This window comes from Juglans microcarpa x Juglans regia, chromosome 4D, assembly GCF_004785595.1.
Source record: "Juglans microcarpa x Juglans regia isolate MS1-56 chromosome 4D, Jm3101_v1.0, whole genome shotgun sequence".
In the NCBI taxonomy this organism is placed as follows: domain Eukaryota; kingdom Viridiplantae; phylum Streptophyta; class Magnoliopsida; order Fagales; family Juglandaceae; genus Juglans; species Juglans microcarpa x Juglans regia.
In genome coordinates this window covers 7,375,285-7,401,191 of record NC_054600.1, presented here as the reverse complement: position 1 = coordinate 7,401,191, position 25,907 = coordinate 7,375,285, and the positions used below count along the sequence as shown (strand labels likewise).

The window sequence follows — 25,907 nt, the reverse complement described above, 5'->3', positions numbered from 1 at the left end:
AGATTTTCCAGCTTCATGTCGTGGAGGAATGTGCCAATAAAGTAGAAAAGACCAAGTCCGAAGGCCCAAGAAGCAATTTTCGGATTGAAATTAGCCAAGACTCCATATGAGCTTGTAGAATAAGCTATCACCAATGCAAGAACAGCCCATGGGATGCATGCCTTGGAGACAGTTAGCAATCGTGAGAATGCATCAGGGAATTTTTCTCTCACTTCAAAAGCCAAGAAATGGAGAAACATTGATCTAGTTGACAAAGCAAATGAGATGGAATTCGGAATTGCAAATGCGCTGAAAGCCGTCTTCTGACCAGAAGTTGCACCATCCTTTCTATAAGGCATGGTGAAAATAGCTGCGAAGGTGACAGTGGCAACGAAGGTTGCTACAAGTAAGTGAAGTATCTACCCCTTGTTCTGTTTTCCCATTAATAGATGTGTCATTTTTTTCTTGCTTTGATGTGTTTCTACTGCAAACTTGGTAGATAGCCAAAGTCTTCAAACTTAGGGATCAAGATCTGTAAGTTTTTGAAACAGGCATTGATTAGGAATAGAATAATCTCTTTTATAAAGACATTAATGGATGGTACTTTGAATCAAATAGCTTAGGATTTTTCCTTTTTTTTTTTTTTTTTTTTTTTTTTTTTTTTTTTTTTTTTTCTCTTGAAGTGGTAACGTTTTATGTTCGAACCACTAAGCTAGCTTGGTCAAGATCATAAAATTGGTCAAATTCTCTTTGTTGGTGCGTTTGGATGAATGGATTCGCAGTAGGATATGGCCAAAATCCAATTTCCATGTAATTAAACTTGGATTTGGATTTGCATTAAAGCTAAACAAAATTAAGTTTTTCAAAATCTTGGTTTCCAATTCATGTTGATTTCAAAACCAAAACCAAATCCAAATCGAAATTCAAATCCAAATTCTATACAAACGCAATACATCTGAATTCTAGTTCGATTTTTGACAGCTATGCAAAATGCTTAGTTGCTATTCATTAACTACGGACTATTATTTGGAAAGTACTGATCACAGTACGTTAATTATTTATAAACACTACACGGCTAAGTTAAATGAATTTATTGTAGGATATATATATATATATATATATATATATATATATATATATATATGGGTCATACCTTCATAAACGGACTCTTGATAGCATTTGATTTAAGAATTTCCAAGCAACTTAGGCCTTCCTTGTTAATAGCCCCCTTTTCCACTCTTATATCCAATGCCAGTGCAAGTAGTCTTTCGAAACGTGGGTGGACAGTAGCCAGATGCAACGGCGTGTTGCCCCTGCTATCTTGCTTGTTTATGAGATCGTCAGGCACTTTGAAAATCAGAAACTTGAGTGTAACGCTCCAATCCTGGAGGTCCGGAGAGTTAACTCTTAACACCTAAAATCAATTTAAATAACACAACTATAAAATCCAGAAAATTCCATAAAATATTAATTCATTTAATCAAACCAAATATCTAAGTTCCTCCATAGGGGACAATAAAGAAAATCTCAATAACATAAATTAAAAACTCTCCAAAACTCGAAATTATCCTTAACTCATCTAATCAAAATACCCGAAAAATAAAATTAGTTTACTATCTACGACTCTCAAATAAATACTTGTACCATCAGGCACTTATTCCACTTCGATCATCACACCTAGCTAAAACTTCCTACTCTTGTTCTCCAGCTGAACCATCAAAATTATCTGAAAAATATATGGAGATAAGGGGTGAGTTATCAACAACTCAGTAAGCAGAGAACATATACCAGTGTGTAAACATGAGCATTTACAGAAATCAGAATGCAGAACAAAACATTTTCATTTTCAGAGTGCGGAAGCAAACATGTTATCAAAATATCAGAGCGAAGATTTATAAATAATTTCATTCAAAAATATCCCTTTTGGCATAGCATAAATGATCATCATCATCAGAACATCATATCAGAACAGAAGCCATGTATAACCCCCGTGATAGGGTTGTGCAATCTGCAGATAACCAAGCAGAACATAAATCACTTTGTTACCAAGGTGTGCACTCAAAACAGAGACCACTATTATAACCCGTGGCAGGGCCGTATCCACTATTATAACCCGTGGTTGGGCCGTATCCACTATTATAACCCGTGGTTGGGCCGTATCCACTATTGTAACCCGTGGTTGGGCCGTATCCACTATTATTACCTGTGGTTGGGCCGTATCCACTATTATAACCCGTGGCAGGGCCGTACTGAATAGAACGGAAACAAAATTAAATTCAGAATCAAAGAGTCATGCCATATGTTTTCAGAGATCACATCTTATCCAAACAGAGTACTGAACAAAATCATATTATCTTCATAATCAAAACAGATCCAAAGCATATTTACAATATTTATGCACAAATTTTTATATTCGCTCTTTTTGCATAAATCAGAAATTAAGTGTCAAAAATAAGCTCATGTCTACACCAGTCATGATGAAAAATACTCTTTTTTTAAACAGAATCTCATGAATAATGCAGAACAAATAACTGAGGTAGTTCAATTTTTTTTTCATAACCAAATATGTATATTTTTCAAAAAGTCAACCTCTGCACATTTTATTTTAATGCAAAGTTTAGTCTAAGAACCCCGCTTACCTGAACTTCTTAGCTTTTTTTTCAGAATTTCTCTCAAAAACATCGAACAATAATTAATTGTTACCTAAAAAATAATCACGTAATTCTCGTAAATTTTCAATTAATCACGTATTTTGATATTTAATCCTAAGCTTCTAAAATAACCTATTTAATTTCTCAAAACCTAAAATTCTCATAATTCTCAAAATACCCTCATTTTTCCAAAACCATGAATATTCACTCAATCGAATTCATACAGAATAAGAATTTAATCAAGCAAGTATTAAAATAAATATAAAACTCAATAAAATTTTATATTCAAAATATTTAAAATACCAGCAACATTTCAGAAATAAAAAGAATACATTGGTTACTAAAATTTTCATAAAATATGTCATGAAAAAGTCATCTATTAAGAAAAATAGGTTTATTTCCTTTAACTAACAATATTATCAAAATACAATATAATATTTATTGAAATTTAAAGCAAAATTCCCTTTCAATATAAACCCAAAAAAAAAAAAAAAAACCTTCTCACCCAAAAACATTAGGTTAAAGAGAACCGCTTCTAAGCGGTCGGTCTGCTTTTCGCCAAATAACAGCCCTCCACTCACATACTGCCACCTCAAAAATTACACCAAATTTAATCTACATTAGTTTACATGTGATAGACAAGGGCAACAATAGGAAAGCTGAAGAAAGGAAACCCACTGCATGAATACCATCTGCCCACACATCTTTCTCAGCCCTGATGTTTATCTATGTTTTTGGATGATTTTATTACCTTTAAAGGCGTCATTTGGATGTTAAGAAAATGTCGTCTCTGTTTGGATGATAAGAAAAATTATTTTTGTTTGGATGTTAAGAAAATATATTGTTGTTTGGATGGTGAGAAAATGTGGGATCCTACTTTTTCTTCTTTTTGGTTCTCAGAATTTGCTCTTGTCCCTTGCTCACGCCTCGTAGATCTCAAATAAAGAAAGGATAGCCCACAAAGCGAGAACATGTGAAATCAAAATCTATGGAACACTGGAAAGGACGAAATCTCTATAAAAATAAATGATATTGAACCGTTTTTTTCTTGCTGTTGCCGTCTCTACTGGGTATTTGTAGTTTATTGTATTATTTTAATATTTGGGTTCTGTGTTGTTTGGATCAAGCATTACTTTGTACTGATTCAAAGATGAAGTGATTGGAAGTATGTTAGTGTAAGTTGGGACTCTAAGTGATGTACTTGATGAATGATTTGAAGCAAAATTTATTACCAAAATAAAGTTGAAGAGGAAATAGTGGTGGGGAAGACGAAGGGAAAAGGAGAAGTTTAAGGAAAAAGGAGAAGATGAAGGGGAAGAACTGTTCAGGAAAATGGGAAGATGAAGGGGATGACTATGGATATAGGCTTTTTTTTAAAAAAAAAAAAAGAAAAAGAAAAATTGAACGGGTTGTAAACTTGTAATACAAGAACACGAACAATCAAAAACAAATCATTGAAGTAGTTCACAACCAAAAAACCAGATACCATAGTTCTTAATCTTGGTAGGGTTCTTTTCAAAAATCTCATTGATAGCAAGCATTTGCCCTTTGCTCTTCTTGACCTTCTTCAACTTCCGTAAAAAGTATCAGAACTTCCACTTGGTGCGAACCTCGTTCGTGGCCCAGAGCTTCATGCGGTAAATCTTTGGGTGCTCATCAGCTTTAGCTGGCAGAGCCCTGCCAACGAGTTGGTGTGTGGAAGAAGGCGGATACATGTTGATCAGGTTCCGTGTAGTGCATCACAAGAATGTTGTGGTAGACAACCTACGTGTCAGTACATTATTGGTGGGCTGTTATTTAGGAAATATAAGCCCGACCGGTCTGCAGGATTTCTCCAAATTTAATCTACACTAGTTTACATGAGATAGACAAGGGCAACAATAGGAAAGCTGAAGAAAGGAAACCCGCTGCACGAATACCATCTGACCCTCACATCTTTCTCAACCCTGATGTTTATCTATGTTTTTGGATGATTTTGTTACTTTTTAATGCGTCGTTTGGATGCTGAGAAAATGTCGTTTCTGTTTGGATGATAAGAAAATTTATTTTTGTTTGGATGTTAAGAAAATATATTGTTGTTTGGATGGTAGGAAAATGTGGGATCCTACTTTTTCTTCTTTTTGGTTCTTGAAATTTGCCCTTGTCCCTTGGATGGTGAGAAAATGTGAGATCCTACTTTTTCTTCTTTTTGGTTCTCAGAATTTGCCCTTGTCCCTTGCTCACGTCTCGTAGATCTCAAATAAAGAAAGGATAGCCCACAAAGTGAGAACATGTGAAATCAAAATCTATAGAACATTGGAAAGGACAAAATCTCTGTAAAAATAAATGATATTGAACCATTTTTTTCTTGTTGTTGCCATCTCTACTGGGTATTTGTAGTTTATTGTATTATTTTAATATTTGGGTTCTGTGTTGTTTGGATCAAGCATTACTTTGTACTGATTCAAAGATGAAGTGATTGGAAGAATGTTAGTGTAAGTTGGGACTCTGAGTGAGGTACTTGATGAATGATTTGAAGTAAAATTTAGTACCGAAAGAAAGTTGAAGAAGAAATAGTGGTGGGGAAGACCAAGGGAAAAGGGGAAGTTTAAGGGGAAAGGGGAAGATGAAGGGGAAGAATTGTTCAGGAAAATGGGAAGATGAAGGGGATGGCTATGTATATAGGCTTTTTTTAAAAAAAAAAGAAAAGAAAAAGAAAAATTGAACGGGTTGTAAACTTGTAATAAAAGAACATGAACAATCAAAAACAGATCATTGAAGTAGTTCACAACCAAAAAACCAGATACCATAGTTCTTAATCTTGGTAGGGTTCTTTCCAAAAATCTCATTGATAGCAAGCATTTGCCCTTTGCTCTTACTGACCTTCTTCAACTTCCTAAAAAAGTATCAGAACTTCCACTTGGTGCGAACCTCGTTTGTGGCCCAGAGCTTCATGTGGTAAATCTTTGGGTGCTCATCAACTTCGGTTGGCAGAGCCCTACCAACGACTTGGTGTGTGGAAGAAGGTAGATACATGTTGATCAAGTTTCATGCAGTGCATCACAAGAATGTTGTGGTAGACAACCTACGTGTCAGTACATTATTGGTGGGCTGTTATTTAGGAAATATAAGCCCGATAGGTCTGCAGGATTTCTCTACGTTAAAACTACCTTCCATATATATATATATATATATATATTAGGTTAACACAAGTAAGTACCTAATATATACATATATATATATAAATACACCTTAAAAAGAAAACTAGCGATGAACATACACATAATAATAACATAAGTGCAACAATGGCAAGGGCTCACCGAGAAGGAATCATGTGATGGCGCAAGGTGCAATGGAAGGTGGTGAAGTCGGCAGAGCACTGAAAGAGAGAGAGCAATACGTTGAGGGAAACGGATAGTGAGGGAGAGACAGAGAGCGAGAGAGAACGAAAACTCACCGTGATGCAGCGAGGCGTGCGACGGTCTGGGGCTGGGCGTCGACCAGGGCAACGTCCAATCACGAGTGGTTGGGGTGTCGGCGTCGCTTGTAGCTGCGGCAACAGGTGGGGTGGTGGCTTACTGGCGGTGAGTATTTGAGACAAGGATACTCTGTTTTTGAAAGCCAAAACAGAGGTACTTACGATTTCACGTGGGCTGAGCATAGTGGTGATATGAGGGAGAAGTAGCGACGAGGTTGGCTTGGCTTCGGGGTGGCGAGGCTGCTGGATGTAACAGAGGCTGTGGGCTGCAGGGAAGCCGTGAGGGTGCAACTACGTGGGAGGCTACGGTGTAGTTTCTGTTTGTTCTTGACTCTCGATGATGGTTAAGCAGTGTCTCCGTGGGTGGTTCACAAGCAGAGCAGCGGCTTCCACGGTGGTGTTTTCCGACGTGGGTTCACGGCTGGCCATTGTGGTGCTATGGTGGTGGCGTCAGTTTTCACGTGGGAATGTTGTTTTTCTGAGTGGGTGAGGACTGGGCGGTGGTGATGCTGGGATGGTATGGGTTGTGGCTTGTGGAGATTGATTTTGTGCGGCAGCTGGGTGAGTCGCGACTGGGTGGTTCTGTGATCGTTTTTGCATATGGAGTGGCCAAAAAGCAGTGCATGGTGGCAGACGGGGAAGACGGCAGCAACGGAGTGGCTACTTAGCCTAGGGTTGAGGATGAACGATAAAAGAGTGAGGAATGAGCGTGAACTATGAAGTTAACCTTGGAATATATATAGGAAACAGAAAATAAAACCCTAGAGAAAGTAGGAAGGAGAGACGTGCATGAAGTGAAAAAAAATAACAAGTGTGAGGCGTGTATGGCATGGAGACTAAATGGATTTTCACGTCTTACGTTTTGGATTTCCTTAAAAAAAATTTGGATCTCGATTGACCTCTAAAAAAAATTATATATAACTTGTCACACTAATTTTCAGTCTAATAAAAACTTCACCTAATCCAACGTATTTTATGATTTAAACCTATTCGGCAAAACACAAAAATTATTCTATATCCATCAAAAATAATATAAACAATTTGAACTCTTAATCCATTCCAATAATAATTGCAATTTCAATTGGACTTTTCATAAAAAAAATTCGGACGCAAATCGGTTGCTTGGCCCAAGTGTTACATTGAGTGTCTTTAAGCTTTTCCCAGTTTCCGCAGCCACATGGAGGGCCGTACGGACTTTATTGTCCAATAGTTCGTACGTACTAGGAAATTCTGAAACCACCTTCTCCACTACGTTGAGCTGGCCTCGCTCGGCTGCAATGTGAAGAGTAGACATTCCTTCCTTGTCCTTTATGTAAGCTGCCGAAGAACCTGCATATTGTAATAACAGTTCCACGACTTGCACACTGCCGTAGTGTGCAGCATAGTGCAGAGAAGTCCACCCAAAATCATCAGCTTCCGAGGCTAAATTTGGCTCTTCTTTTATCACCGCCGACAGAAAATTAAAAACTACAAGAGAACAAAAGGATATGTTAAAAAATGAAGAGAGGTAACAAGGCATCCTTCTCTAGAAAATTCTTCACAGCCTCCGCCAGAAATTCTTCATTGGCAAATCTCAACTGAATGTGTCTTCAAAAAATCAGATCAGATTGTCAAGTGCTACTCTCATGGAGTGTGCCACCAGCTCTGAAACCCAGGACCTGAAACTTGAGAAATAAGAAACAATACCCTACAACAATCTGATGAAATTACCTGCTACATCGTAGTCTTTATGTGGAACTTGGGAGGGGTCAACCCTTCTAATTAAGGCAGTATATAAGAAGTTCTTCTCTCGCCTCTCTGGGATAACGTGGAGATCGATCGAGAGAAAACAACAGAAACAAGGATTTAGCAATAATAATACTTTATACTACAGACAAGAGAAAGATTAAGGTGATGGATTTGTAACATATCAAAATATTTTCTCACCCTACTTAATGCGATAGGATCTCTTGTTCTCTTTCTATCTGAATACAACCCACTATTATATTGCCAAAAATTGCAACTGTTGGGTTTCGAACCCGTGTGGGAACTGGTAGCAGAACAACCGTTGGATCACTTTCTTATTAGTAACAGGCATAGTTAATACGTATAGATTTTTTCAGAAAAATGAAAAGTTATAAATTTCCATTCACATTTTTGGCTAAATAGACCAATTGGCCTACGAATCTAAGTAGTACCGAAGCCATTTTTTGAATTAATTCTCTCTTCCAAAAATCTTCATTTCTTCAAAACTTATCATTAGGATTTATTCATTCTGCAGATAATAGAGTTATAATCTCTAGGTTGAATAATAAAATTTGAGAGTATTCGGGGTCTAATTTCGTATGTGCATAACGCAGTTAGACAAATAGACTTGTTTTAGACTTCATTATATTTTGATCAGATTGTTATTAATTCAATTGAGGATATAGACGTTTCTTTGGGACTTGCATGAAGTATACAAATCATCCAAGCACTTTTGTCTTGACCGAAATTGTGTTTGAAGGAATTGGGGGAGATTAGAATCCATTTTGAAACCAACCCATGAAAAAAGGAAATCAGTAGCTTAAGTTTTTGATTAAATTACTCTTAGACATAAAAATTTGTTTCCCGTTAGCTTTACACATGTAACTGTTGTTTTTAGACTTAAACTTTCTAAAGAAATAGAGTGAGCAATCTGGCATTGTTAAATTGATTTTCCAGTGGACATATCCTTACAGTTGCAAATATAATCATTGTTTTTTTGAAAATTCTTCTTTTAGAATTAGGTTAGGACTCAACATATTGAAATTCCATCACTAGTTTCTTATTTCATTTGCTAACAATTAAGAAAAGGCATTCTCACTTTAGCAAGCATTGGAATAAATTTCTTTGAACACCATAGTCTATGAATTTGACCTTTGGATTCTCCCTTGATAACAACTGGACAACTTCTATACTTGGGAGGCAAATTAAATGGAGAGACAACCTTCCAATGAAACATCCCATGATCTTTTAATATTATATATGAATTATATTCTGGTTTAGGACTAGAACAATAACCTTTAGGATCTTAAACCATCAGGTTGTTGCTATATGTTAGTGGCATGCATGGAGGCTATTAGTATCGGGTCATTCAAGTATTTCAGACAAAATTAGACATGCCGATGTCATACAGATTGGTCATGTATTTAACTTGAGAGATCCTCATTTGTCAGCATACTACAAGAAATAAGTATATTTCCGGCGATCAAAGTCGCCGAAAATTCTAAGAAAAAACACCGGAATTCACCAATTTTGGCTAGACCATGCTGCCATCATGTCGCTGTTGATACAGAGCCAAAACATTTTCAACACATAAAAATCGCCGGAAATAGTCAATTATTTCGGCGATTTCTCTGATTGACACAAAAATTAAACCCAAACCGTAAAAAAACTTTGTTGCGACAATATTTAAGTCGTAGGAAACAAAAGTAGCTGCAAATGCTACATTTTCTTGTAGTGGCATTTTTATTACAATGGCATAGTTATCTTGATTTGTCCAATAATGGATCGCTCGGTTTCATATAGACATGAGAGATTGTTAAACTTCACCGTGCCATATATATATATATATATATATATATATATATATGAGCATATAGTTTAGAATGTATAAAAATGGGTTCCTTTTTCAATTGGTGTAAGTAGTTTTTGGTTATTAATCTTACATTTGGACATGCTGGTTATCATACAGATCATTGGTATGTTGTACCTCAAGAGATCCTTAATTGTATCCAATTGTGTACATTGGCTATATTTGCTTATTTTCTCAACACATGAGAAATTGTTTCATATAGCTTGATATTTTCTGTTTATATGCTTATGTTGGTTGCATTAACTTAGGCCTCGTTAAGGGGAATGAGATCAAATGATAAATATGTAAATAGTAGTGAAATGATTTATGAATGACAGTGAAATGGCTTGTGAATAGTAGTGAGATGATTTGAGTTAAGATGTTTTATTAGGTTTTAGAAAAGAATAGAGTAAAAGTTGAATAAAAATATTATAAAATTCATAGATTGTTAGAATATAATTTTTTAATATAATTTTTATTTTAGAATTTAAAAAAGTTGAATTACATTTTGTGTTTGTTTGGAAATTTGGGAAAGTTGTAATGATTATATGAAAAAGTTAAAAATTTGAAATTAAAAAGTGTTTGTATTCGAGTGATTTTTAGGAATAAAATTATGAGAAATTTTGAGATAAGATGAGATGTTTTGTGTTCCCAAATGAGCCCTTACTCTTTTTTTGTTTGTTTATGTTGCTAAATTATGCTACTAACACTCTAGTTGAGTTACTGGCTTGGTTTTGCTTTCTTTCTAGGGAGTAAGGGGAGAAAATTTATGGTTCAGTACTTGTACGAGGCATACTAATCATGAAGCTTAGGTTTAAATTTCTTCATGCAGGTCAAGTTTGTGTCTACCATGTTTTCATAGTGCTTAATAATGTTTAGTAACAACTGCTTAAGCTTCCTCCAATTCCAGAGACACAAGTTCAAATTAGAAGATGCAACCATGTAGTAAAACCTCAAATTAGGGGTGGGCAGCGGGGCCTGTTGCCCCATTGCCCTTCCCCCCGTCCACCCCGCCCCCATGTGGCGGGGTGGATCCCCAAGTTCTCCAAATTCAGGGGGTAGGTGGCCTCGCCCACACCCCATCCTACCCCCGCTTTTATTATATATATATGTATCTATATATCTTGGGATTCATTTTTACTTAATTACAAATGACAAAACGACATCATTTAGTTATCTGTTAAGAAACCCCCCTCCCCCGCAACTTAGCCCCTTCTCTCTCTCTCTCTCTCTCTCTCTCTCTCCCAGTCTCTCTCACTCCCTCATCTCCATTGCGGCGTCGCCGTCCAAGAGAAAATCCATCATTGTGGTCATTCCCACTACGCCATCGTCATCCGTCTGCATCTCCCTTGCCGAAGGTAGAATCTGCACTCACTCTTAGTCTCCAATTTTTTGATTTTTTATTGAGTTATGGAAAGAAGATTGGAGGAAGGATGAGGTTTAATCGGAAATGGAGGATGGGATTGTGTTTGTGAATTGTGTGCTATGGAGACTCGATTGTGCATGTGTTTTGGTGATTGATGACTGATGTGTGTGAATCTGTTATGTGATAGTGATTTTTGTGGGTTTGTAATTTGTTTTGATGATTGAATATGTGATAGTGATAGTGATTTTCTAGCTAAATTAATTTGGATTGGAACCCTAAATTAATTGAGAGTTTCGAAATACCCTAAATATTTTTATGTAAACACGACCTTTAAATGTAGATTTCTAATTTTTTAGGTGGTTGTTTAGATAAGTTTAATGTTCTTATGGCTTCCAAATAGAAGTAAAACTTGATTTCCATAAACATGTCTAGTTTATGCAATATTTTTAGTTTGTATTAGTTTGTAGTGTTGATTTACGTAATTTTGTAATAGAGAGATTCATTGAATGAATGTTAATACACTTGGACAATGTTTCTAGATAGTTTTTATAGTTTTTATGTTTCTGGATGGTAAATATAGGGGGTAGTGGCTGTGATGCAAACTTCTATGAATATAATGGCTATGAAAATCATCTCTACCAAACACTGCTTAGTAAATGCTAAGGTTTACAATTTTTACAAGGCTTATTGACATAAGAGTTCTAATTTTTTGGGTGGTTGTTTAGATAAGCTACTATTTGTTTTTTTTTTTAATTTTTTAATTTATTTTTTATCCTAAGCTACTTTATGCAGCCAACAATTTATTCATGGAAGACATTTATGGAAGTACATTTTATAAAGTTTGAATGACTTAATTTACCCTCGGGCATAACGTTTTTTTTTTCCCCAAAATAAAAGGAAATATAGTTAAGTCATTCTCTCCAATTTATAAGTGGTTTCTCCTAAAATTTTATTATTTGTTGAGTCCAGTATCCTTTTAATTTCTTGAAAAAAAATTCTCAGGTATCATATCAGTTTTTTTCTTCTTTCTTTGGATGTTAGTGTTTGGATGTTAATACTTATCTGCTTGGATATTAATTGTTTGGCAAGTTGCCATGTTTGCTATAATTTCAAATTTGTTGTTAGCTTGAGTTTATGGAGAATCCGACAGATTCTAGTGCAATCTCTCCTACCCAGGATACCCCTACCCCTATCCCTACTCCTACTCCTACTCCTGGCCCAACACCTACCCCTATGCCTACAAAACCTTGCCCCGCCCCCAAGCCCAACAAGAAACCTACTTCCATAGTTTGGTCTCATTTCACCAAACTAGAGGGTGGCGACCCCAATAACCCTCAAGCCAAGTGTAACCACTGTGGAAAAAGTTATGGATGCCACTATAGGAAACATGGTGTCTCACATGAAATGTGCACTTAGAAGAACAATGCAAAAAAAGTCTAATATTAAGATCATTACAAGAGAAGAGCCAATGTAGGCTAGAAATTAGACTTAAAAAAATGCAGATGAGAGTAGTGAGGGTGCAACGTTGAGGGGGTATACTAAGTATGATCTCGTAAGGGGTGGGTATCACCCCTACCTCAAATTGCTTCTCCATGTAGCTCGTGATATTTAGATACTTTAGTTTGTTTCTCAATTGGCTAATAATTAGGCTCCTAATTGGATCCTATATCATAGTTCTGCCCTTTTTTCTCTCTACGTGCGAATTAGGGTTGTTGTTGTCGTTTGCCTCTCTTACGTGAGCCTTCATGGCTGGCTGCATGGCAGCCACAAATAGTGGCTCCAGTCGGCCTTCCTTTGCCGATCAGGTGGCTGCTGTCCACCAGCCCATCACTGAGATGGTGCTGTCGCATAGACCACCAAAGGTGCTGGACAGTGAAGTGTATTTTCAGTTTTCACGTGAGGAGATCACCAAGTCAGCGGAACCCTTTTGTTACTCGGTGATTCTGAAGTTTCTGAAGCAACGGCTGTCACTAGATGCCGTGCAGTAGTTTATACATAACCGTTGGGGACTTTCTTCCACTCCGGTTATTTCCTCAATGAGACGGCCTAGGAATTTTTCGTAAGTACGAATAACGAGGCAGATTTCACGAAGGCATTGTCAAGGGATGTATGCAAGATCAATGGAGTTTTTTATTGGGCATTTAGATGGACGCCATAATTCACAGAGGATGAGGAGCCTTCTCGGGTACCGGTATGGATCTCTCTTCCGGGACTCCCTCCTAACTTTTATACTGAAGCTTTTTTGAGTATCCATATGACTCCTATCGGCACTTTCATCTGTCAGGATAATCCGACGCGTTGTGCCACACGAACGGATGGGGCAAGGCTGTGTGTTGAGGTTGATGCTGCCAAAGAACCTCTCTCTCATTTTTGGATTGGAGCTCCAAGTCTACTATCTAGTAGGAAACAAGAAATTTTTTTGAAAGACTTCCTGCATATTGTTGTAAGTGTCGAATACAAGGCCACAACTCACAGACCTATCGAGTTGATCATCCTAAGCTAGGAAGGCATGGATAGGCAAGAAAGGGCAGAAAGATTTGGATGGGAAAGGGAATACTGATGTGAGTCCTGAGATGGTGCCGAATGCAATTGCGAGTCCGAGTGTAACTGTGGTTTTAAGTGATACTATGATTACGAGTGCAGTTGTGTGTCCGACGACAAATGTGGTTCTGTGTGATACCGTAGACCCCAGTCCAGTTGGGGATGTTTCTCTTATTGACCCAGAGGGGGATACGTTAAAGAAGATGGAGAAATGGTGCCTATCTTCACAGTGGTGCAGGTAGCTGCTATTCCGATAGCTCCTGCTTCTGATACGATTTTGGATGCTGCTGGGACTTCGAGGCCTAGTGGGGTATATGCTGTTGCCTCATGAGACACTGACACTGCTATGGTTTCGGGCACAGAAAATGCATCAATGGTTTCGGATACTGCTATTTGTGCTTCAGTTGAGAGGGAGGATAGGACTGTTGACCCGCTTGTAGTCCAGGAGACTAAGGTGGATGCCGTGGCACTGGAAGATGGACCAGATGAGGAGCAATCATTTGTGGATGACACTATTTCTGAACCGGAACCAGATTTACATCCGAAAGTTTTCCCTCAAGATAAGGATTACTTGACAGAATCCGAGATCAAGAAAGGTAAAAGAAAGTATAAGAAAAAGAGTTTTGTTAAAATGAGAAGTTCTTCTCAGGTTCTTGCTCGTTTTGTTAGTTTTGTTAAAAACACGACCCAATCTGCTAAGAGATTGGGTCGTGTTTTGAAATTCGATAAGTTTATTTCAAATGAGGTTGATGGGGGCAAAATTTGGATTTTTTGGAATAGTATCCTAGAGGTGAGTTTGGTTCGTATGGGGGGCAATATATTTCTCTCAAGGTAGGCGAAGGTGCAGATAAATTTTTGCTCACAGTCATTTATGCAAAATGTACCATGGCTGAATGGTGCATTTTGTGGGATGCTTTTGGTATACTAAATATGGGCTCCGATCTGTGTATGTTTGTTGGTGATTTTAATATTATCCGGAATGATTCAGAGAGACGAAGAGGTAGGCCTCAACCTCTTACAACTATAGAAGATTTTAACAACTGGATTCAACAAAAAGGTTTGATTGAAATGGTATCAAAGGGGAGTGCTTTTCTTGGTGTAATGGGCAATATGGCCTTGCTCATTCTTGGGCACGATTGGATCGTGTTCTGATGGATGCCACTTTTCTTTCTGTTTTTCCTAATGCTATTTGTTCTTATCTTCCACGTTCTACTTTGGATCATGCACCAATGTTTATTGAGTTCAAGCAGGATCCTTTCTCTTATGGTCCAGCCCCTTTTTGTTTCCAACAGATGTGGGTGGAATACCATAATTTTCTAGATTGTGTTAGGCAAGCTTGGTCATCTAGAGAGGGTGGTTCAGCCATTCAGAATTTGGTTATGAAGTTAAAATAGACTAAGGTTGCCTTACGGGTTTGGAATAAAAGGGTCTTCGGTCATACTTTGGGCCGGATTTCAGATCTTGAAAAATAGGTTGAGGAACTTGAACTCCAGTCTCAATCAAATTGGGATGAAAATTTAGATAGGGAGTTGGAGTGGCAAATGCAGACTTGACTACTTGGCGGCGTTGGGAAGAAATTCGTCTAGAAAGTTGCCAAAAGAGAATTACCTTGTAGAAGGTTCCAGGCAAACCTCATGTGCAAGGCTGTCTAAGTATCCTAAAGAAGCCTCAGTCAGAGACCTCCTTCTGCCATAGGTCTACAAATGTGCTTCCAAGCAATCCATTTCTTCTTATCTTTTCCATTTGACTCACCCCAAAAGAATGAGCTCATCGGCTGATGGATCTTATTAATTAGAGCTTGAACGACCTGTAAAATAGCAAATAGGTGGAGGGCCATATGCCTGTCATTGTTACTTGGAGACTTTGTAGGAGAAGATGTCTAGCGCGAATGGAGGGAATCTTTGAATTGCATGACGCGGTTGTCAAATCTATTTCTATATGGATTGGTTCCCTTGGTCAGTCGATTGATAATTCTCACAGTTTATCCTGTTTTGATGGCATGATCCTTGAGACCTTATGGATCAATCCCACTTCTTCAAAAGACAGGCAGTGTAAGGTAGTCCAATGGCATAAACCTCCTTCAGGGTGGTTTAAATTGAATATGGATGGCAACAATCTTGGTAACCCGGGTTCTAGTAGCATTGGCAGCATTTTTCGCAATGATACAGGACGGCTTGTGAGAGCGTTCGACTCCCCAATTGGTTTTTGTTCTAATAATAAAGCGAAACTCCTTACACTACTTAATGGCTTGCGGTTGTGCATGTCCCTTTAGCTTTCTAATGTGGTTGTTGAGGTTGACTCCATGGTGATGATTTCTTGGTGGCATAGAGGATGATGTGGGGTTTGGTACCTAGAGGATTATTGGGAAGAGATTGTTGGTTTGGCTAATTCCATTAATTGTCGATTTCAACATGTTCTACGTGAAGGAAATAAAGTAGCAGATTGGTTGGCCAACGATGGTGCCAATGGTGCTACTTTGGTCTACACAAATACTTCTTTATTGCCTCGGGTCCTTAGATGCTTCAGGATGTTGTTAATTTTGGCTTTGCTTTTGTTTTCGATTGCTGTGTTACTCATTATATTCATAGGCTTGTTTAGAGTCTTTTTCGGGCTTGGGTTTCTTGAGATTTTTTCTCATAGGCCTTTTTTTTTTTTTTTTGTTACCACGGTTTTTCTCCGTCATAAGCGAGAATTTTATTTATAAATTCGGGAGGGTGTCATTATTGGACAGGTGATTGCTCACTTTTCTTTAAAAACGAAAAAATGGATCCTATATCACTACAAGAGAAATGTTTTTTTTATTTTTTTGTGGCCAATTTATTTTGCACCAACGACGTAATATTGGTCACAAAAGACTAACTTTGTGCATTTATGTCGTTTCATGAGATCTACTCCAATTAATTTCAGTGTTCCTTCTCGTTTCCCTACCATGTTTTTTGCATCAGGCAAAATAAGATTGATTTTAGCAGTTAAATTGCATTGCAATCATCAATAAATTCATATGAACATATAATTGAAATGAAGAATAATATTGCTTTTTGCACTTAGTCCTAAGAAGATTAGGGCATCGGAGGTTAAAGATTACCTACTCATCAGCCTTGTGAATGGGACCTACAAGATCATTTCCAAGGTGGTTGCAAATCGACGAGGAGTTTTGGGGTGGATCATTACAAGACCCCAAAATGCATTCGTATGGGGAAGACAGATTCTGGATTCAGTTCTCATTGCCAATGAATGCCTTGATAGTAGATTGAAATTGGGAAATCCGGATCTCTTGTGCAAGTTGGATATGAAGAAGGCTTATGATCATTTCAAGTGTGACTTTTTGTTGTATTTGCTGGGGAGATGTGGTTTTGGGGATAAGTGGTGCATATTGATGGCATGGTTCTCAATTTTGATAAATGGTTGTCCAGTTAGATTTTTTAATAGCTCACTAGGCTTAAAGTAAGAAAATCCCTTGTCCCCACTTTTATTTGTCTTAGTCATGGTGATAATTAGCAGAATGATTTTAGCGATGGGTAACAACGGGTTTTTATGATGACTGCCACCATAAATCTCCTAATAACCATTTACTTATGTAAAAAAAAAAAAAAAAAAAAAGAGAGAGAGAGAGAAGATTGGTTTTGACCAAGGTAGGGAGAGGATGAGTGAACTTACTTGTAAGCATCCGAACGATGGCTGCGTGCAACACATTCATGCGGTCCCTTCCTCGATAGCATATTGATTCTCGAACTTCAGCTAAGATGAAATTAGCAGTATCGTAATTGTTTCTGTCTACAGCAAGAAAGAGTGCAGATTCTCCGGCTTTATTCACCATCTTAGCTAGCCTTGGTTTGTGGCGAATTAGTAACTTCACAACCGAGTGTTGAGCATTTCTCACAGCAAGGTGTAGTGCCGTATCCTTGTCTATGTTCACCATGTCCAAAATATCTGAACTTGAACAATCTATTAGGAGATTTATGATGTCCGAGCACCCTATACTTGCTGCAACATGTAGTGGAGTGTCACATTTCTTATTTTTCAGATCAATAAGTGATTGGTTCAAGCTGATGAATTTTTTAGCAAAGTCCCTCCATTTGAATTTTGTTGCAACATGTAGAATGGAGTCCTCGTTGTCCGTTATTGGCTTGGGAATATTCTCAAAATCTTGTAGGTAAGACTTGATATCGTTCCTTGTGATATGGATAAAGAATGCGGTGTCATTTTCAGCTGCAGCTTTGTAGATCCTAGTTGGATCCATCGCCTCCTGTTGCAAGACTATATCAAATAAACTACTTTTGCTGATGATGAAGCTAATTCAACGAGCTTTCTCAGATCCTACGTAGAAGCCTTCCTTACAATTACGCAATATAAGAATTAGAATTAGGAAGTACACTCGGGCATATATTGGTAGTAAATGAATTCTAGTCATATGGCGTACAAACCTTACACATCTTCTGTAACGTCTGTCCTTGTGGTAGGATTTTAAGTAGTTTTAGAAAATCACACGTGAATTACTAAACACTCTTCATTTTCTCCCCAAGATATAAAAGATTCTATAATTGATAATTGAAACTTGTTTTGTAAATTTAAAAGAGAGTTTACAACCGAATTTATTAAATTAAATTAGAAAGTTTCCTTCCTTGTAAAAACATTTCCACATCTTGTAATGCTTTTCTTTTTAAAGAAAAATCTTTTTACATCATTTCTTTTTCATTTACATAAGAACTTTAAATATGAAACTTCCATAAAACTACCATTGACTTAAACTTCTTTCACCTAGACCAATTCAATTATCCAATTAATCTGCTTCAACTATTTACTTGCATGCTTCCTCATAATATTCCTAATAGTACAAACTTAAACCTCTAGGTATTTATAATATCCATTTCATTTCACTTGTTCAAACCATTATTCAATCTTTGAAGCATAGCCATTTGCATAAATCTTAAACCTAAACTATGAACCTAAAGGTCCAAGTTCATTTTTAACTAATGATCTCACCATCTTCGAGTCCTAACTCCACCTCACCTTCCGTAGTTTCATTTTCTTAAAAACTCCAAGACCATGACTTAGAACCCATTAAGGTCACACCTTTCCAATACTTAGCATTCAACTTCATGGCTTGTTACAACATTTGCATCCATTCAAATCAACTACAAAATGTCCAATACCCTTCCTCCATAAATACAACATATCAAATCTATCCAATGCATACAACCAACTCAAAGAACTCATACTCAATTCATCTATTATTCAAGTTCAACATAAACCCACGACACAGCCATATAGTCCCACAAACTACAACCATACACACAAGAAGCCATAGCTTGTGACCCACTTGAGATCACCTTCCAACTTCTTTCATCCAATTTTGTGGCCTTATACTTTAAAGTGAATCTCCATGCTTCACTTCAAAGTCCCAAGGCACCAATCCTATCATTTCGATCAATCTCTTTCAAACCATTATTCAATCCTTTAAGCATAGCCAGTTTCATTTAATCTTAAGCCTATCTATGAACCTAAAATCACAACTTCATTTCTAACTCATAAAGTGAGTTCCCATACTTCACTTTTAACATGCAAAGCACTATTGAACTAGCCTTACAAGTCAATCTCACTTCACCATGAGATACAAACTACAATTACAACACCCTTCCTCCATACATACACAAACCAATCCAACACCAACTCGGGTTCCTAGTATCTTCCTCACATATAGACACATAACACAATCCAAACCACTTATACATACATAACCAACCAAAAACACACATTGACATCGCTTCCCAAGTTTCTCCATACACAATATATTGAATATACATAAAATCTTTCCACCATAAAAGTTCAACCAAATACACCCTATAGTCCATGCACCAAAACATACGAAACTAACTCAATTAAGCAAGGATAGCAGGACTCTAAAATAAAGTTGCTATCCAACATTTTGAAAACCAATACAAACTTCATACTTTTCAAACTTCACTACAATTCTATCATTTAATCCCAACACTTCAAGATAATCCATCTCAATCCAAACTTCATACATTTATATCCATCTCAAGATAATTCAATTATGTAGCATAGTAAAATATCAAGCATAATCATGCAATTACAAACCACTGCCACGCTCAAACATTTAATATAGGTGGAGCCAAAGATTAAATATTAAATCTGTCCAAAACATGCAGCCAAGAAAAATTACACTTGTACTCTACCTATTTATCACCAAAGATCAACATATAATCCATTCAAAGCCCCTACTCTGTTTAGAAACTTCATCCATGCACAATATACACGATACATACAATTCTATCCAAATTCATACAATCAACACCAAGATACACATACTTTATCCATCAATCACTTGAGCTCAACAAAAATACATCATACAACCACTGTTCATGCATGACAAACCCAACATATTCAAATTTTTCCAATCAACCTTCACAAACACTTTACCCAAATCCATAAGCCTCTTGACAATATATATACAAATACAAATCCGCAATCCATAGCCCACTTAACTCCACATATAACAAACCAACACAATCCCATACTTCACAATCTTTATGCTTCACTTATAATTTCATTTCAATCCTAACCACACATTACTGCTTCTGAGTTTATCACAATCAATACATTCAATATATATGTATATATAATATGTCCATATATTGAAACACAACACCATTTAATCACATAAATATAATATTTCTTGAGATAAAGAGAGGGGATTATACCAAAGTTTAGGGCTTGAGAATGTTTCAGGTGGTTGCTGGTGGTGAAACCTGTTAGGCCACAACTTCCTCTCCAACTGGTTGTGGCGCCGCTTGGTCTCGTCAAGCTATGTAAATAGGAGCTCAAAGTTTTATAGCAATGAAAGCAACTTTCATTCTTCTATCCATTTCATTTTCAGACATTACCAAGATAAGATATGTGTGAAAGCAAACATTTTACTAGTGACTTTCATTCTAAATCGCTAAAATTGATTAAAAAAAAATAACGCCTTTATAGCGTCACACATGCAGCGATTTCAAAATCGCCAGAAATGGCCTGATTTCTTGTAGTGGGATATATAGTATCTACCATCTAGCTTAAGTTTAACGACTTTCTATTTACTGAAATGCATATGGGTGGTACTTTATCGCATGGACTTTTTTCCCATATTAAGATCAAACAGATTCTTCAGCAGGACATTTTTGCAGGAATTTCGATTTATTAGAATTTTTATTCGAATTCTAATGCCTAAGGCGAGTGAGTAATGGCACATACAGTTTTAAGATATGCAAACTTTGCATACCCCTTTTAAATAAGAGTGTGGTCTACCATTAAATTTTCATGTGGGTTCTAGACGTATCCATTTTCTTCAAAATGAGTAAGTGGTACTTGCACATTGTAGATTAATTTCACTAGTTAGTTAATATTAATATTTATTTATTTTACCTAGCTAATTTATTATTATTATTATTATTATTATATATTCACGAATAGTTTATTCAATAAATAATTTGTATAAATACTAAATTTGACCGAATTATTCGCGAGTAGTATATCCAGTTATCTTGTTCGCTTATAAAAACAGCTGCAAATAGAACTAATTTTACAATATGACCGTAGATTATGTCAATTGGTAAATTTATTTTTGTAAAACTTCTCTGTAGCTGAAGGCCAAACCAGTTATATAATGCGGGTAAAACCTTAAGAAAAATGCTTGTAACACCCCATATTTTAGTGTATTTTTAATTGAAAGATTATTATTATTAATTTAAAAATTTATTCTCTTGTTTTAAAATTGGTTGGATTTTTAGTGGGTTTATTTTTATGATTTTTAATTTTGTGAAAATTATTCTGAAATGATTTCTTATAGTTGATTGTTGTAATACATTTAAATTGTTTTTCATATTAAATTAGCTTATTATTGGGTTTAATTATTTATTTTCAATTTAATCACTGCGTTTAAATTATTTTATTTCACTTGCTATTTTAAAATCGTTTCCGTTAGATCATTTTTGTGACCCAAGATGTGAGAATTGGACCTCATTTCTTTCCCTACATTTTCTCTTTCCTCTTTTCTTTTTCTTCCTTTTTCTTTTTTTTTTCCTTCTTTTCTTTCTTTTCTTTTCTTTTTCCTGGCCACTTCCCGCGCGGCACGTCTCTCCCTCTCCTCTCTCCGTCCGTTCCTTCATCCTCCCAGCCCGCCGCCATGCGCCGGCGGTGATCGATACCGGCCGGCCCTCCGTCCTCCCCAGCCACCGGCGACCACCACCCTGTAATCTCGGCCCCAACCGCACCGCCGTTGGCTCCCACGAGCATCACCAAGCCGCGGCACTCCTTGCACCGCTGCGCCGCCGTCGTGCCACCTCCAGCCACCATCTTCTCACCACATCATCCTTGACCTCCTAGCAACCCAATGGACCCAACCCCACATCCGATCTGTCACCGGTGAAGCCCCACCATCAATATTTTCGTTTTGGGTATTTTTTTCACTTCAACCACCCTTTGCGCCGCCACCCACGGCCAACCACCACCACCACTAGTTTCACCAACATCCCTAGGCCCTACCTTATCAATCTCGGGTCTTCGTTTGCACCCGTTCAAAAGTGGGTCTTTGAGATCCTCAGCCACAGTGCATTTGGCACTGTTTTGTTTCTGCGTTGTCGCTTCGTACAACTCCGTGATCTTTCAAAATTCTATTATAGCATTGTAAGTGTTTTTCCCAAAAAACTTTTGAGATTTAAATGTATTTCTGAGCTAATTCATATTTACTGTGAATTTGTTGGTTGTGCCGGACTGAGTCCGAGGAGTAAAGGGGGGTCGGTTGGATTGGATGATGGAGTTGTTAGTGTGAGACTGGTTTATGCTATGAAATTTGTTGGCTGTTTCGGGTTTTAATATTGGTGTTTTGAGTTGGACGTTGGTCATGGTGAATATTGGTGATTTTTAGGAAGTGATGATATATCTTGGGATTATGAGGGTTTTAAGTTTTGAGATATTAAAATAGGTTATTTTAGAAGTTTAGGATTAAATGTCGAAATCTGTGATTGATTGAAAACTTACGGAAATTATGTTATTATTTTTTATAGGTGACGATTTATATTCGACTCGACATTTTTGAGGAAAATTCTGATAAGCTAAGTTGTTCAGGTAAGCGGGGTTCCTATGCTAGGCCTTACACGAATTATTTGAGACTGAGGTTGATTTTCTGAAAACTTTGCATATTTTTATGGTGAAATGAGAACTTGGGAAAAAACAAAAACCAACCTCGGTCGTTTATTTGCATACTCATGAAATCTGTACGAAAAAGAGAAAAATATGTTCTGACATGCATTGTATAGACATGAGCTAAATTCTGTCATGTGATTTCTGAAATCTGAAAAATGAGTGATATTGAGAATATGAAAAGTTGTGCATTTATTTGGAAAGATATTCTGGCTTTTGTGTTCAGTGTGTGTAAACTGTCTGATTCTGTTTTGATACTCTGTATTATTTTGATATAACATCTGAAAACCTTTGGCATGGTGTACTGGTTTTCGTATCTGACTCTGTCTCTGCTTTGCTCTGCTCTGCTCTGTTATGCTCTGCTCTGTTTGGGTTGGTACCAACTTCTCTGTCTCTGAGTGCACCCACTTTGGAAACAAAGTGGTTTTATTATGGTCTTTCCTGTGTGCACACTCGGGGCTCCGAGAATAATAAAGGAAATATTTCACCTCTGTTTCTACCTGGTTTGGCCACCAGGGTTAGCACAACCCTACCACGGGGGTGAAACATGGTCTCTGCTCTGTTTGATGCTCTGTTTTGATCTGATGATGATACTCAGTTTATGTTATGCCAAAGTATTATGGGTTTTACGTGTCTTAAAACCATCACTCTGTTACTTTTAAAAATATGTTCTGCTCTGCATGATAACTCTGGAAAATGTTTTGTTCTGCATGTTATACTTTGTAAATGCTCATGTTTGCACGCTAGCATATGTCCTCTACTTACTGAGTTGTTGATAACTCACCCCCTATCTTCATAATATTTTTCAGATGATGTGGAGAGTCCAACTGAGGACCTGGATTAGATTGGTGTGAATGATTAAGCTGGGAGAAGATGTTAGAAGAATAATTCTGATGTCCTTTAGTTTTAATGTCTTTTCGATTTATTTATATTTTGGGCTTGGGTTTTAGTAAGACTTATGAAAGTATTAGTTTGGTTTGTTACGACTGTCGAGAGATTTTGGACGCCTTAGTTTATTTTGCTGCAGTAATGACTTTGTAGAGTTTTCATTGTGATTTTTTTAGACTACATGAGATTGAGTTTTGCTAATAAAGTTTTGGAGTTTTATTTTAGTTGTGTTGGGAAACATGTTCTTAAGTGACAAGTAGTAATTCTCCGGGCCAACCGGGTTTGGGGCGTTACAATGCTAGTTAGCCCCCTCAAATGTACCATTCAAAGTTATAGTTAGTGAGTTTTATTTTATTTTATTGTTTTAAAATTTTTAAAAGAATTACTGTTGATGAATCAATATTTTTTAAATATTTAAAATATATTAAAAAATATTTTTAAAAAAGGAATGACCTAAGAACTAGCAATCATGCCCATAAGTAAGAGAGGGTGGCCCACTTGCATTATCCAAACCTGAATGTAGCAAACATTTTTCTTATTTTAAGGCACAGTTTGGATGGTGAGATGGTTTTAGATAAAAGTTGAAAGTTGATTAAAATAGTGTTAGAATATTATTTTTTAATATTATTATTATTTTGGGAATTGAAAATGTTGAAGTGTTTATTACATTTTGTGTCAAAATTTAAAGAAATTGTAATGATGAGATAAGATGAGATGAAACCATAAATGGGGATCAATCAAATATAATAAGAAAATTAAAAATAATAATAAAATTGCAGTGAGCTCTCCAGATCCTCTGCAATCATGCAAGCCACGTGCACCGATGCTAATGGGCGGAGGGCCATCCGATGATATGAAAGAAAACCTTTTTCATCTTTTGTTTTTTAATTAGATAATAATTGAAACAAACATGTTGAGTTCACTATTATTTAAAAATCATCTCAACTCATCTTATCTCATCTCTGAATCAAAGCGGCAGCGGCGAGAGGGCAAAGTAATAAGAAATACTCTTAATTATTTCAATCGACCAAGCAAACCATCTAAACAATGAAGGCTGCATGGGAATCTTATGCCAATTAATAAATGGAGCCCACCAATATTTGATTTGTTAATTTATAGATCAAATGTCTATATCATTTTTTATGACAGAATAAACAAATTAATGAACAAGTAGGTTCATTTTGTACACTAAAATATAAAAAAACTTTTTGTCACGATACTTTTTCGGCAAAAATTATCCGCTGGAAATACTTAATGGCGACAATAATTAAAAATTATTGGGAAAAATATTGAGGCATTTTCTGCGATTTATTAACTTTTTTGATGATATAGATCATCGCAATTAACTTTTCACAATGATTTAATAGTAAATAGAAAGTTCATTTTCATTATTTTTGGGACAATTGCGACGGACAAAAATAGTCTCAAATAGTATCTTTTTTTTTTGCGACGAGTTTTGCATATCGGTGAAATTGATAAAAAAAAATAACGCCTTTATTGAGTCACACATGCAGCGATTCGAAAGTCGTCGAAAATGATCACTTCTAGCGATTTTATGGAGTTTTTGCAACGATTTTGAACGCTTGAAATGGCCTGATTTCTTGTAGTGGGATATATAGTATCTACCATCTAGCTTATGTTTAAGGAGTTTCTATTTACTGAAATGCACACTACAACACAATTGGTTTTTAGTGACGGTTGGAAAATTGTGACAATCCCAAACCGTCACTAAAAAGTATTTTCCGTGACGGTTTCTGGAAACCATCATTAAAGACAGATGAGGTTTTTTTTTTACATTTGAACGTATGAGAAATTTACGTTCGAACGTTATTAATTAACGTCCAAACGTTAATTGTAAATTTAAATTAAATATGACTAATTTAAAAATTAGTGATTTTTATAGTGCATAATTTGTGAATAAGTCTAAAAAATTAACTTGTATATATTTATGTAAGGCCAAGTTTTTTTTTGTGAGGTCCGGATCGTGCGCGAGGGCCCAGCCCCTTTCCTTGGAGGAGTGCGAATGGCGCCGTTTTGGGGGTAAGTTCTCTTCTTCCGCAACTTTTATTTTTCCCCCAATTCCTTCTCCCCTTCTTTCTCTTTCGGTTTCTCTTTTCTTGTTTTCTCCTGTGTCCCTCTCTCTCCCGTAACCCACTCCCCTTCCCTAGTTCCTTCTTCTCTTTGTTGGGTCTGTTTGTGAGTCTGAAATTCATGCCCTAATTTTCCTACACATTTTTTTTCCTTTCGATT

General features: G+C 36.6%; 1 protein-coding gene across 1 annotated transcript; it reads right to left on the bottom strand.

The window, feature by feature from the left end:
• Nucleotides 1-460: 460 nt before the first annotated feature.
• LOC121260101 (ankyrin repeat-containing protein At5g02620-like) lies at nucleotides 461-17,683 on the bottom strand. Its single transcript, XM_041161951.1, has 5 exons — nucleotides 17,226-17,683; nucleotides 7,798-7,884; nucleotides 7,226-7,554; nucleotides 1,133-1,342; nucleotides 461-511 (listed from the first exon to the last, which is right to left on the bottom strand). The coding sequence occupies exons 1-5, from the start codon at nucleotides 17,485-17,487 to the stop codon at nucleotides 461-463; spliced, it is 939 nt and encodes a 312-aa protein (XP_041017885.1). The 5' UTR covers nucleotides 17,488-17,683.
• Nucleotides 17,684-25,907: the final 8,224 nt, after the last annotated feature.